We start from the raw sequence: 15965 nt of genomic DNA, 5'->3' as shown, positions 1-15965 counted from the left end.
ATTGTCTACTTTGTTTAAGATATGGTATCTAAGAGTCTGATTAACTTTAAATTGTGAAACTGAGTCCCATCATAAACCAAAATGAGTGTGTCTGCACTTCCAAAACAATAGGACGAGCGGTGTGTTTTTTGTTTTCTTATACCACACTTGTACTTTAATAATTTGCCGTTGCAAAATGGGTTGGTACCCTAATTGTTCAAACAATTTCGAGTTGAATTGAGTAATTTTAAATACGTTACTACTTCATTGAATAAACTAATTACATTATGTACTCCGTAGTATTTAACATCCTCGACTAAAACTCCGAAATGTAACCGTCTATAAGGTTAGGTGATTCTATAAGGTTGGTGATTGATTCGTACACCACCAATTTTTAACCGTACACCACCAAAGATGTATTATGATGTTGTACTATACAACTATGTAAAACACGTTTGGTGGTTTATGATTAAAAGTTAGTGGTGTACGAATCATCACTCATAAGGTTAAGGCCGTGCTTCATATTTTTAGACACATGAGTTTGTTTATCAGTTTATCTATTTAAAACAATATTTTATGTTTTAGTCTAGTGAAAGCGTGAGTTACATTAGCCACATACTCACGAAAGGAAATCAAAATATGTATAACTCGTAAAGGATAACGAGATAAACATGAAAATGTACATTGTCACGCCAACGACAATATTATAAATTACAAATATTTAAAAAAAAAAAAAAAAAAACTAATAATTTATCTAATTTACATTTAAACCCCTCAACTTACTAGGACGTGCCACTCAACATTAAAACTTTCAAGTTACTCACCACATGCATTCTCCCTATCTCCTTCCTACAATTATTTTTACCACAACCAACCGCCGCATACTCAAACCCCAACAAACTCTCACCGTCACCGTTTCCCACCACCGGCTTTAATATCAACGGCAAATCGTTTACCGTCCGTTTATACGGCCCGAACCATTTCGATTGCATGTATCCGTTTTTCCTCCACGGCGATATCAACATCCCTCTTGATTTTAATGACGCTCTAATCGCACCACACATAACCCTAACTACCTTCTTCAATTCATTAGGTTTGATTACCGTTATTTTCGGTATTACTTCAAGTAAAGATTCATACGTTTCATTTGGCCTTGCGATCGTAAATTCAGCTCCTAATGATACTTCAACAATGTAACGGTTGCCGGATATTAAAACGTCGACGTATTCGTATTCGCCACCTGGATGACGCCCTGTTTTCTCCCACCGTGACTTACAAAGACCTGTATCCATAATTAATTCCATATATAATATATAAGTTCGATTTTAAATTTAAATTTAAATAAAATTAAATTAACAGTTGATCAAGTAATTCCTAAATAAATTTAAATAATTCCGACCTGCATCGAATCCTTTTTGACGAAGTAGTGTCATTAGATTTCGCTTAAATCCTTCACTTGAATGATGATTCAAACTCCGACACATAGCTTCTAACTCGAATCGAATTGTACGAATCGTACGGTCATCTTCATCATCCATAACACCACCGATCAAATCAATCAGCATTTCTTTCGTATCCGTATCGAAAAATCCGTCGGCATCCTGATACTCCGTCTCTTCAAGAGGTTTTTCACCGTTCGATTCAATTCGATCGTTAACATCTGCTTCAAAAAACGAGTCAATTAAATCGGAAAGATCCGTCACCGAATTCGTTGCAGAATGATCACTTCCGCTACTGCTTTGACATAATCGTGCCCTAGCATCATCGTCAAAAGCCGCTGTGATTCGTTTGAATCTCGTCTGAATATACGCCATTTGTTGTACGGAGTGTTAATTTGTAGTTATCGGTTTGATAATTTTTTTGATTACTCGGATATATATGTAGCAGGGGGGAAGGAGATAACGACAAAATGTGAGGAGGAAACTTGGGAATGTGAATTAACGTCGTTAAGTTTTGGTTATGAATGTGGTCTTTATTATGTAGTATGTTCGTGATAAATAATTACACCGTGGTAATTAGTTTAACGGAAAATGAAACGGAGGTTTGAATCATTTAGGTAGAGTACAAGTGTCAGAAGCATGGATTGGATTGATAACAGCTCGTGCTATTCACGGTGTATCACGTCGTGATATCCCTTGCACACGGTGTAGTGATACTTTATCTTGTTTTCTGCTTCAATCTGCCACCAAAAGTATTTTTCTCATGACAATAAAGAAGATAGTTAAGAAAGTACTACTAAAACATAAGTTGTTCCTAGTCCATTTTTTCGATCTTCATTTCAAACATAAAAATGAATTTTGAAATTGATTAAAGTGATTTATCGTTGAATATCCTTAACTCGAAATTTTTAATGAGTAAAATATGACGTGAAACAATAAAAAAAAATAAAATAATTAATAAAGAAAAATAACACAAAAATAAGAAAAATTAAATAATCGTCGATTAACTGACGATGGGAGGGAACACCAAAATGGAAGTCGAGGTGATTCGGTGTTCATGTCAATCTATTTTTCTCGAAAGTGGAATGGACTGAGGACCCCCAGTGCTCTTAGGCCTATCGAAACGGTGATAGACATTTTACTTGTGTTGGAGGTTGGAGTGGTTAGTGAAAGGACCCGTTCATATACATTATAAACGATTCACAATAGTTGATTACATTGCGAGGTATTTGACCACTATATGATACATTTTACAAATATTGCATTTGTTTTTAAAAGACAATCTTTCTTTACATCGAAAATTGACAGGCATGCATACCATTTCATAATATCCACTATCCAACTATAAATTGATTTAATAATAATCTTTGATGAACTCAATGACTCGAATGCAACGTTCTTCGAAATATGCTATGAAAGACTCCAAGTAATATCTTTAAAATGAGCAAATGCACAGCGGAAGATTTCTTTAACACCTGAGAATAAACATGCTTTAAAGTGTCAACCAAAAGGTTGGTGAGTTCATTAGTTTATCATAATCATTTATTTCCATCATTTTAATAGACCACAAGAATTTCATTTCCAGTTCTCATAAATATACGTCCCATGCATAGAGACAAAAATAATCATTCATATGGTGAATACCTGGTAACCGACATTAACAATATGCATATAAGAATATCCCCTATCATTCCGGGATCCTCCTTCGGACATGATATAAATTTCGAAGTACTAAAGCATCCGGTACTTTGGATGGGGCTTGTTAGGCCCGATAGATCTATCTTTAGGATTCGCGTCAATTAGGGTGTCTGTTCCCTAATTCTTAGATTACCAGACTTAATAAAAAGGGGCATATTCGATTTCGATAATTCAACCATATAATGTAGTTTCAATTACTTGTGTCTATTTCGTCAAACATTTATAAAAGCGCATGTGTTCCCAGTCCCAAAAATATATATTGCAAAAGCATTTAAAAAGGGAATAATGAAACTCACCATACTGTATTTTGTAGTAAAAATACATATAACATCATTGAACAAGTGTAGGGTTGGCCTCGGATTCACGAACCTATAGTAATTATATATATTTATGTATTTGTCAATATTTGTCTAATAAATTAGGCCAAGTCATAGTGTACCACAATCTAATGCTCGAGACTAATGTGCAAAAGTCAAAGGTTAAAGTAAAAACGAGGTCGCATGCAAAAATACAATAACTTATACAAAAATGATTTTTCGGTCAAACATGACTAAACGGCCACTTCAGCGATTTTTAGAAAAATTATCGGAACTCCGATTGATAAACGGCCAAAGATAAAAGTTACACATTACCAAAAAGATTAAGTATTAATTTTTACAGAAGTAAACTAAACCTAGACAACTCGTAGTTGCCAACGCGGTTTCGGCGTTTCAAAGTTAATTTTTCAGCTTTAATAAATTTACAAAAGTGACCGAGTAGCCTACTTTGGAGATTTTTAGAAAATTCCTCGAAACTCGGATTGACAAACGGTCAAAGCCTTCAAATTCTCGTTACCACAAAGATATAACATGATTTTTGGCAAAAGTAAACACACATCAGGTCGACCATGACAACTGATACAAAACTGACATTTTTAACAAAAAAGTTTCAGCTCTTTTTAGAATTTTAAAATGTGACCCAACAGTCAACTTTGACGATTTTTAGAAAAATCGTCGAGACTCGAATTGACAATTGGCTAGAGTGGTTTGTTAGACCTTACAGCAAAGAATTCAGTGGTATTTTTGTTTTAATCTGAAACAACGTAGATAAGCGAGAATTTCAGTTTCCGTATCGACGTTTCATCAAAATTTACAAAACTTCTTTTATCCATAACTTGACAACCGTTCAACGAAACGAGACGTGCTTTATATGAAAATTCATCTACTCGACGAGTAGAATCCAAATAACCACTTTTTATTACCCAGAAAATTAGTTCACTAATTATTATCAGCAATTTTAATTACGAAATTAATTGTTTAATTCATAACTTTCTAACCGTTCATCGAATCCATTCGATATCTAAATGAAAAGTTCTTAATTTTTCGCTAGCTTTCCAATGACATGCATATCTTATACCTTATTTCATCCCTAGTATAACAACCTTTAAGATTCAACATAACCTATCTAAGGGCAATATCAAATGTACAAATAAGCATAATCCTATTTTCTCGAGCACTAGTTAGGGATACACTATTAGTATGTAAAAATTAAATTAGGAGTACTCACGTATCAATATTGAGGTTCAATATTGTAGGAAAGGTTCGTAGACGCAACGGAGATGACAAACACTAAATTAACCTCACGGGCATACCCACGAACATTACTCATAACCTCCATAGCCATAACCCATAATTTTCTTAGCCCTATCCTACTCATAAAACTTCTCTTGAAATGACCCGCTCATGACCTCGTCGTAATATTTTATGTATATTTAATACTAATAGTAACACTAATACTCTTACTATAATTAATAATAATAATATAGGTTGGAGAGATTGATCGAATTATGAATTATGAATTGAATTCAGAACGCGTTGGAGCTTTATAGTTAAACTTTGGGACCCATTATCTCCACAATTTCAAAGTGATGAAATAATAGATCCGCAAATTGCGGCATAAATTCTTGAACGTGAACTAACATTACATATATATAGATTTATAATATATTTAATTTATAATATATTTAATCTTTAGAATTAATTAAATATTATATTATATTTACGTTTGTGGTAAAAATATAATTTTTACAAAAATGACACGGACGTGGTCTCACGACTCATGTACCACTTTCGGTTTTTCGTGCGCACTTTCGTACGTTTAGAAAACTAGCCTTTTATGTTACGTGACGTGTACCTTTTACAAAAATTTGACTTACATAACAATAAATTACCTTTATAAAAATATAACTTGTAAAGTTGAGTATTGTGGTCATTTCCTTATATAAATTAAAGTCTCTTTGTTTGTCAAAATATTTTATTTTAAATTAAACATTTTGTGACACGTACCTTTATTAATAACTAGACTTAAATTAATTAAAAACTAACCCACTCAAAGTGTAACTTAATCTTTTGAGTGTTTTGGTCATTTACTTTTATAATTCATAATCTTGTTATTTATCAAAGCATATTTATTAATATTAGTTTAATATCAAAACGTTTTATGACTAATTTAAATTAAAAGTTATAATCTTATACATATTTTTGAAATATTTATCTAATAAAATACTAGTTATCCTTTCAAAACTAATTATATAATTTAAGATCCTTTACAAAATCGAAAAATCCTATAATGTTTATGCTTTAAAACTTATTTTGATTTCATTCTTTTATGCGTAAATGTTTAGTTTAATTTCTTTAACTTTCTAAATAATATATCTTAATATAACATATCAAATGGGTTTATCTAGTCAACGAATCTTATCCCAATTATTCCTTCTATATGATAAATCGAGTATTATGAAATTCGATTCTCCACTAACTTTTGTCTAACTCCCAATAAGTGATACTTTGTTCTTACTTGTAAATCACTTTACCATTATTTCCGAATACCGTTAAAAAGTAAGGGTTTCCTAATTCAAAGTGGACCTCATAACAGAGACTCATAATCATAGTTCAATGTATCCAATAATTCAATCATTTGATATTATCTTTTAATCTCGTCGATAAACTTACACCGAACAAATATGTTTATGTAACATATTATTTATTCAATACTTTGATAGCATTTCCAAGTTCAAAAAATAGATCTCATAGCTTATATTCATATTAACTAATCCGTTCAATGTTTTATTAATATATCTCAATTTAATAAGCACACATGTATATGCATATATATTTATTTACACATAATTGTTCGTGAATCATTTGGCATGGTCAAAGGATATTTGATTACAGAAATATAGTTTCAAAACTTTCGAGACTCAACATTACATATTTTTGCTCATCGTGTCAGGAACATATAAAGATTAAAGTTTAAATTTGATCGGAAATTTCCGGGTCATCACAGTACCTACCCGTTAAAAGAAATTTCGTCCCGAAATTTGATAGAGGTCGTCATGGCTAACAGTAAGAATGTTATTATGACGAATGTAAACTGATACATAGAGTTTTATCATCATTGAGTAATATAGATAACCCAATTTGATTATGCGAAGAGTATAAATGAAGCTATCGCAAAAGAGTGAAAAATGAATAAATGTAGGTTTGACTTAACAGATGGCGTAGTCAAGATTGATTTCCGAAATTTAAGGAATTTAGAAGAAGATCTCCATAATAAGATTTGATTCGTCGGTAATTAAGGAGATTATGATCCTCTTTGGTTATACGCGATAATCTGCTTTGATTGCTCTGTCTATAAATCCACCCCCTTCGTTTCCTTACAACTCACACCTTCTATTCTTTCTTTCTCAATTCATACTTTAAAGTATTCATTAATATGCTCCATCCCATCCTGATCCTTGATATCCTCTTAACTTTTATATCTGTCATTCTTCTTTTTAATCTGCCACCGGAAGAATCTATTTACTTCTACTATACTCTTGGGTTTATAGTGTTTCTAGTTCTCCCGTGTCTTTATATTGCTATATGCATCGATATATACGGTTTATAATTTACGGGTGATTTGTTGGGTTTTACATCTTCCCTTATACTTCGATGTCCCTGTTTCTATCTTCTATAATCATTGTCATCCACAGTTAATGTTCTCTTCTATTTGCTGCGGTTTATACCCCAATTTCTGTTTCGGAGCTTTGTCCTTTCGTTTCTTCTTCTTGCGATTAAGTAGCTCTTGTAATGGTCCGGAATTCGTATGTATGGATTTCAGAAGGAATATAGTAATTGTTCTAAGAAGGAAAGGGTAATGGTAAATCCTGATTTGTTAAATTACCAGAATACCCTGGAAAGGACCGAATCATCAAGAAATATTTTCTTGATATGTTTAGAGATTAGATAGAATGTAAGAGTCATGTAAATGGTACATGATGACGGTATATTCTGTGAATCATCACGTCCATTAGAAACTCAGCATGAATTACTTTAATATAATGACGTTGATCAAGTGTCATTATATTATACTAACTCATGCATCAGTTCCCAACACTACTTCAAAACATTCATATTTGAATTTTTCAGAATTTAGAAACTAACACAGTTTCTTTTATGTTGCAGATATTACCGAGAGATAAATGATCTCAGATAAGGATAGTGGTGAAGATATCTCCAGAAATATGAAGAATATGTATAATGGGAGATACGAAGATATCTTATAATATTTAAGATATGATGATGATGAAGAATATCTGTCCGTGAAGGTTTAGAATAAGAAGTAAGGTGTTTGCTAACGAGTTCATTAGGCACAGAATCATTTGGATCCTTTGAAGGCAGAATCAGTCTCTGTGATTTGTCCACGGCTTCCTTCATACTTTGCTCAATTCGTTTTTCAGTACCAAATCCTTTCTTTTTCTGAGCTTTACCAACTCACTATCTTTTATCATCAAACTTTTGACCATTTAAACCATCTACCATTTTTATGTTTCCTCTGCATTTAATGCTATAATATCTGAATCTCTGGTTATCAATCCGAGGTGGGTTCAGAAGAATCGTGTTTTAGATGATTAAACGCTGGTGGTAATATGGTGGAATATGAAAGGTTCCCCAGTAATAATGACGAAAGGGCAACGTATCTATCGGGGTTATAATAAGACTGGTCCGACTGAAAAATCGAAGTTGACTTGCTGGAGCTGTGACAAAATTGGCTACTTTGAAAAGAAATCGAAATGTTGTTTTTGCTAATAAATAAAAAAAATTGGATGCGGGTACATGTAAAACTACGACCTTGATTTCGAGAGCTTTTCAGGTACAAGGCTTCGGGTAATGTGTGATTGGATCATCATCTCGATTGTTCAATGTTTGAAGTGTCTTCCGGAATTTCGAAGGGTTTTAATTGCAGATTGTCATAGCCAATATCCAAATGATGGAATTGTCCTGACTCCCGAATGATTTTCATATTCATCTGAGTGTTACGATTAAAAGTGACGTTCTATCACAGTTTTGAAGTCAAAGTATAGTTTTGAAAAATATAAGGATCTAAGAGCGATGATTTCGGTTGTATCTCGAGTTGAATTCTGAAATTTCCAAAATCAGAATATGTAATTAGATTCGAATGAGTATGGTTGTTTTGATTTCTATAGAGGAATGCATATTGGTATAGTTGATGATTGTTGAATCAGAATTGAAGAACGTAACATATTAATCGTGATTTTATATATCTCTCGGGTATTACCTACCCGTTAAAAAAATTTCACAAATAATATTTTGAACCAGAGTGTTCATTACAATCTTTATAAAAATATATGTGGGTATATTTTCTTCAGATGTAATACAGATTCAATGAGTTGATATCATACTAAGCTCATCTGATTTTCGGCTTGAATTAGAAATGAAAAATCTCTAAAACATTAGAGATTACATAATTCTTGCGGAGTATTTCACTAATGTAATCAATACTTCAATATTTATAAGTATTTCCTTAGTGAATCATGCTGATGTTTATAGAACTTTTGTTAACTTCGCAAGATACGAATGTTGTTTTCCAGTAATTTTCGAGTACATCGAAGATGAAAGTGTAAAATCAAACATGTTATTGAATGATACACTTGATTTATTATGAAACCGAATTCATTTAATTGAAATAGAGGTTGTAGTTAACGATGGTTACGTAGCTAATGAAGGATGTACATCATAGCATATTAGTAATATGAATTAACCAGATAGTTAAGTTTCATACATAATAGCTTAGTACAGAAGGATTTATTATGGTTTAAAATTTATATATATATATATATATATATATATATATATATATATATAGGATATACATATAAATTCTTTGGAGGAACTGAGTTAATACTTCATAACTCATTGATACAATATACTCGTTATTAATTCGTAATGGTTTCCACAGTGATTTTTTTTTTTTTTTTTTTTTTTTTTTTTTTTTTTTTTTTTTTGAACTGGCAGAGCTTGTGAGGTTAGAGGTGCTGACGATTCTAACGATGTTGACAACACAGACTGTGTTGACGAGGCTATGGGTACCGCTGATGTTGTTTGGTAAAACAAGTCTAGCTTGTAAACGGCGCATCATTCTTGTCAGGGTTTCGATTTTTTTTTTTTTTTTTTTTTTTATCATCTCTGTCCACTCATCTGGTTTATGGTTAAAGCTGAGATAGATAATCTCTAAAACTTTAGAGATTACATAATCACCACAGAATGTTTCTCCGATGAAATTATGAATCAATACTTCATCGTTTGTTGTTGTTGGTACTCCTTAGTATCTTTGGTGCGTGTGACGTTGATATCCGATATACAAATTGGGATATTGAGGTGTGTGGTGCGGATGTGATTGTTGGTGGTGGTAATGATCCTGTTGATATTAATAATGGTGGTTGCTGTTGATGCCGGTGATGCTGCTGGTGCTTATGATATTGAGGCTTGCGATGTTGATGTTACTGGCGGTACTTGTTATGCTGCTGGTGCTGCTGATGGTGTTTGTAACCTTCGTACCGTATTCTCCAAAGCCACTACCCGAGCGCGAAGCTCGTTGACTTCTTCTATCACACCGGGGTGATTATCGGTTCGGACGAGCGGATAAATATAATCTAGAATTTGGTGTAGTATATAGTCGTGACGAGATGCTCTGGAGATGAGAGAGAAAATGGTTTCTCGAACAGGTTCGCCGGTAAGTGCTTCAGGTTCATCGCCAAGAGGGCAATTTGGTGGATGGAAGGGATCACCTTCTTCTTGTCTCCAATGATTGAGGAGGCTACGAACCCATCCCCATTTCATCCAGAATAGATGATGGCTGATTGGTTGATCCATTCCGGTCACACTGTTTTCAGAGCTCGAATGAAACTCCATATCGGAAAAGCTATCATACTCTGAGGAATTCGAACCGGTTGAGGGATCCATCTCGTATGATCAAGGGAATGAAATTTTTGATATGAAATAGATTATAGGAATTAGATTTAGTATTCTTCAATACATAATTTACATATGTATATATATTACCAAAATCCCATAAATTACGGAGGAATCTTTGAAAAATGTCAGTCAAAGTTCACAGTAACAGATATGCCAGGATAAGATTTCGTCTATACACTATTATGCAATAAATGCAAGAAAACGCGTCTAGACTTAAGAATGATAAGCAGGTAATTTTTCTACAGATGATAAGTAGATGATTTTCGACACGAAATGATAAGCAAAAACTTTTGATATGCAGACACGGTCGAAGTCCAGACTCACTAATGTATCCTAACGACTTATCAGTTAGACACACTAATGCAGACCTGGTTCGCTAAGACCACCGCTCTGATACCAACTGAAAGGACCCGTTCATATACATTATAAACGATTCACAATAGTTGATTACATTGCGAGGTATTTGACCACTATATGATACATTTTACAAATATTGCATTTGTTTTTAAAAGACAATCTTTCTTTACATCGAAAATTGACAGGCATGCATACCATTTCATAATATCCACTATCCAACTATAAATTGATTTAATAATAATCTTTGATGAACTCAATGACTCGAATGCAACGTTCTTCGAAATATGCTATGAAAGACTCCAAGTAATATCTTTAAAATGAGCAAATGCACAGCGGAAGATTTCTTTAACACCTGAGAATAAACATGCTTTAAAGTGTCAACCAAAAGGTTGGTGAGTTCATTAGTTTATCATAATCATTTATTTCCATCATTTTAATAGACCACAAGAATTTCATTTCCAGTTCTCATAAATATACGTCCCATGCATAGAGACAAAAATAATCATTCATATGGTGAATACCTGGTAACCGACATTAACAATATGCATATAAGAATATCCCCTATCATTCCGGGATCCTCCTTCGGACATGATATAAATTTCGAAGTACTAAAGCATCCGGTACTTTGGATGGGGCTTGTTAGGCCCGATAGATCTATCTTTAGGATTCGCGTCAATTAGGGTGTCTGTTCCCTAATTCTTAGATTACCAGACTTAATAAAAAGGGGCATATTCGATTTCGATAATTCAACCATATAATGTAGTTTCAATTACTTGTGTCTATTTCGTCAAACATTTATAAAAGCGCATGTGTTCCCAGTCCCAAAAATATATATTGCAAAAGCATTTAAAAAGGGAATAATGAAACTCACCATACTGTATTTTGTAGTAAAAATACATATAACATCATTGAACAAGTGTAGGGTTGGCCTCGGATTCACGAACCTATAGTAATTATATATATTTATGTATTTGTCAATATTTGTCTAATAAATTAGGCCAAGTCATAGTGTACCACAATCTAATGCTCGAGACTAATGTGCAAAAGTCAAAGGTTAAAGTAAAAACGAGGTCGCATGCAAAAATACAATAACTTATACAAAAATGATTTTTCGGTCAAACATGACTAAACGGCCACTTCAGCGATTTTTAGAAAAATTATCGGAACTCCGATTGATAAACGGCCAAAGATAAAAGTTACACATTACCAAAAAGATTAAGTATTAATTTTTACAGAAGTAAACTAAACCTAGACAACTCGTAGTTGCCAACGCGGTTTCGGCGTTTCAAAGTTAATTTTTCAGCTTTAATAAATTTACAAAAGTGACCGAGTAGCCTACTTTGGAGATTTTTAGAAAATTCCTCGAAACTCGGATTGACAAACGGTCAAAGCCTTCAAATTCTCGTTACCACAAAGATATAACATGATTTTTGGCAAAAGTAAACACACATCAGGTCGACCATGACAACTGATACAAAACTGACATTTTTAACAAAAAAGTTTCAGCTCTTTTTAGAATTTTAAAATGTGACCCAACAGTCAACTTTGACGATTTTTAGAAAAATCGTCGAGACTCGAATTGACAATTGGCTAGAGTGGTTTGTTAGACCTTACAGCAAAGAATTCAGTGGTATTTTTGTTTTAATCTGAAACAACGTAGATAAGCGAGAATTTCAGTTTCCGTATCGACGTTTCATCAAAATTTACAAAACTTCTTTTATCCATAACTTGACAACCGTTCAACGAAACGAGACGTGCTTTATATGAAAATTCATCTACTCGACGAGTAGAATCCAAATAACCACTTTTTATTACCCAGAAAATTAGTTCACTAATTATTATCAGCAATTTTAATTACGAAATTAATTGTTTAATTCATAACTTTCTAACCGTTCATCGAATCCATTCGATATCTAAATGAAAAGTTCTTAATTTTTCGCTAGCTTTCCAATGACATGCATATCTTATACCTTATTTCATCCCTAGTATAACAACCTTTAAGATTCAACATAACCTATCTAAGGGCAATATCAAATGTACAAATAAGCATAATCCTATTTTCTCGAGCACTAGTTAGGGATACACTATTAGTATGTAAAAATTAAATTAGGAGTACTCACGTATCAATATTGAGGTTCAATATTGTAGGAAAGGTTCGTAGACGCAACGGAGATGACAAACACTAAATTAACCTCACGGGCATACCCACGAACATTACTCATAACCTCCATAGCCATAACCCATAATTTTCTTAGCCCTATCCTACTCATAAAACTTCTCTTGAAATGACCCGCTCATGACCTCGTCGTAATATTTTATGTATATTTAATACTAATAGTAACACTAATACTCTTACTATAATTAATAATAATAATATAGGTTGGAGAGATTGATCGAATTATGAATTATGAATTGAATTCAGAACGCGTTGGAGCTTTATAGTTAAACTTTGGGACCCATTATCTCCACAATTTCAAAGTGATGAAATAATAGATCCGCAAATTGCGGCATAAATTCTTGAACGTGAACTAACATTACATATATATAGATTTATAATATATTTAATTTATAATATATTTAATCTTTAGAATTAATTAAATATTATATTATATTTACGTTTGTGGTAAAAATATAATTTTTACAAAAATGACACGGACGTGGTCTCACGACTCATGTACCACTTTCGGTTTTTCGTGCGCACTTTCGTACGTTTAGAAAACTAGCCTTTTATGTTACGTGACGTGTACCTTTTACAAAAATTTGACTTACATAACAATAAATTACCTTTATAAAAATATAACTTGTAAAGTTGAGTATTGTGGTCATTTCCTTATATAAATTAAAGTCTCTTTGTTTGTCAAAATATTTTATTTTAAATTAAACATTTTGTGACACGTACCTTTATTAATAACTAGACTTAAATTAATTAAAAACTAACCCACTCAAAGTGTAACTTAATCTTTTGAGTGTTTTGGTCATTTACTTTTATAATTCATAATCTTGTTATTTATCAAAGCATATTTATTAATATTAGTTTAATATCAAAACGTTTTATGACTAATTTAAATTAAAAGTTATAATCTTATACATATTTTTGAAATATTTATCTAATAAAATACTAGTTATCCTTTCAAAACTAATTATATAATTTAAGATCCTTTACAAAATCGAAAAATCCTATAATGTTTATGCTTTAAAACTTATTTTGATTTCATTCTTTTATGCGTAAATGTTTAGTTTAATTTCTTTAACTTTCTAAATAATATATCTTAATATAACATATCAAATGGGTTTATCTAGTCAACGAATCTTATCCCAATTATTCCTTCTATATGATAAATCGAGTATTATGAAATTCGATTCTCCACTAACTTTTGTCTAACTCCCAATAAGTGATACTTTGTTCTTACTTGTAAATCACTTTACCATTATTTCCGAATACCGTTAAAAAGTAAGGGTTTCCTAATTCAAAGTGGACCTCATAACAGAGACTCATAATCATAGTTCAATGTATCCAATAATTCAATCATTTGATATTATCTTTTAATCTCGTCGATAAACTTACACCGAACAAATATGTTTATGTAACATATTATTTATTCAATACTTTGATAGCATTTCCAAGTTCAAAAAATAGATCTCATAGCTTATATTCATATTAACTAATCCGTTCAATGTTTTATTAATATATCTCAATTTAATAAGCACACATGTATATGCATATATATTTATTTACACATAATTGTTCGTGAATCATTTGGCATGGTCAAAGGATATTTGATTACAGAAATATAGTTTCAAAACTTTCGAGACTCAACATTACATATTTTTGCTCATCGTGTCAGGAACATATAAAGATTAAAGTTTAAATTTGATCGGAAATTTCCGGGTCATCACAGTTAGCAACTAGTGTTGACGTGACAGGGGTGTTGGTTATCTGGTAGTAATTGAGTGGCGTGTTAGACATAGTGTGAGTATTTTGAATATTTTATTATTTTTATTTTTTTATTGTTTTGAGAGTTATTTGTTTTAGTTTATTTTATTTAATTTGTTAGATTATAACAAAAGAAATAATAAAACATATATTTATAATTAATAAAAGAAGTTTTCTAATGACAACCCTAAGGGTTGTAATTAAGAGATTTAGACATGTTAATTTTGTTTGTACATTCAAAATAACTACCCATTTGTTAGAAATAACCACCATTAAGTCAACAAATGTACCATGAGTTCATGCATGAATTTTTTCTTAAAGACAACCCTAAGGGTTGTCATTAGAAAACTTATTAATAAAAAGATATACACTTATTAAACAAGTCCTACAAATAGAAGATATACAAATAGAAAATAAAAAAAAAAAAGGCAATGATAAAAATTACTAAACCTGAAAAATACAATAATATAATTATAATATAAACTATTCGTCATCCTCCTCCAAAATTTAAATTAAGTCACCGTACTCTTTGAGCAATTTTTTCTTCAACTTCTGAACACGTTTCATTTTCTTCGGATTCGGGATGTTTAAACTTTCACTTGATGCAATGAATTTTGTTGCATCGGATGCACCTTTCATACGTTCCTCTCATGTGATTGTGTCCATTTATACAATCTTTTTCTGTGCAACTGTGGTCTTGTATGCGTTAACTTCTTCAGCTAATTCCTCAAATTTTAGAGACTTTGTTCCACGACAGTTTGTCATCGCATTGAAAGATGCGGAACTCCTAAGCCGCTTTCCTTGCACGATTCCTTCCCAATAACCTTGGAATAAGATCATCACCGAAAAGCGCATATGATCGATCGTCCGTGATATCAATCTTACGGACTGCGTATTCATCATTGTAGCGAACCTGGAAATTCCAACTTTTATTAATAATATTTATTATTAATACTTGCTCATTAATAAATGTATTTTTATACGTTTACTTGTTATAGTACTTGACTTTACATGGCCCGACACGTCTTTGTGACACGCGTACTTTTCACGAATAATATTTTCAAATATTATTTACATTCATGATTATTTATTATTAATCATTTTTAATTAACTAAGGTTAGTAGTTAATTACTTGGGCTTTATTTATTTTAATTGAATACTTACTTGGACTTGGACTTTTATTATTGGAAGTGGACTTGGAAGCCCACCCTACACACTTAATGGACTTATAAGCCCATCATTTAAGCTAGTGATTTACTAATG

The 15965-nt window shown here is 32.0% G+C and overlaps 1 protein-coding gene across 1 annotated transcript; it reads right to left on the bottom strand.

The window, feature by feature from the left end:
• Window positions 1-637: 637 nt before the first annotated feature.
• LOC139871223 (uncharacterized) lies at window positions 638-1814 on the bottom strand. Its single transcript, XM_071858958.1, has 2 exons — window positions 1379-1814; window positions 638-1261 (listed from the first exon to the last, which is right to left on the bottom strand). The coding sequence occupies exons 1-2, from the start codon at window positions 1791-1793 to the stop codon at window positions 762-764; spliced, it is 915 nt and encodes a 304-aa protein (XP_071715059.1). The 5' UTR covers window positions 1794-1814; the 3' UTR covers window positions 638-761.
• Between the last annotated feature and the right edge of the window lie 14151 nt (window positions 1815-15965).

This window comes from Rutidosis leptorrhynchoides, chromosome 10, assembly GCF_046630445.1.
Source record: "Rutidosis leptorrhynchoides isolate AG116_Rl617_1_P2 chromosome 10, CSIRO_AGI_Rlap_v1, whole genome shotgun sequence".
In the NCBI taxonomy this organism is placed as follows: Eukaryota; Viridiplantae; Streptophyta; class Magnoliopsida; order Asterales; family Asteraceae; genus Rutidosis; species Rutidosis leptorrhynchoides.
This window is presented reverse-complemented; position numbering and strand designations above follow the sequence as displayed.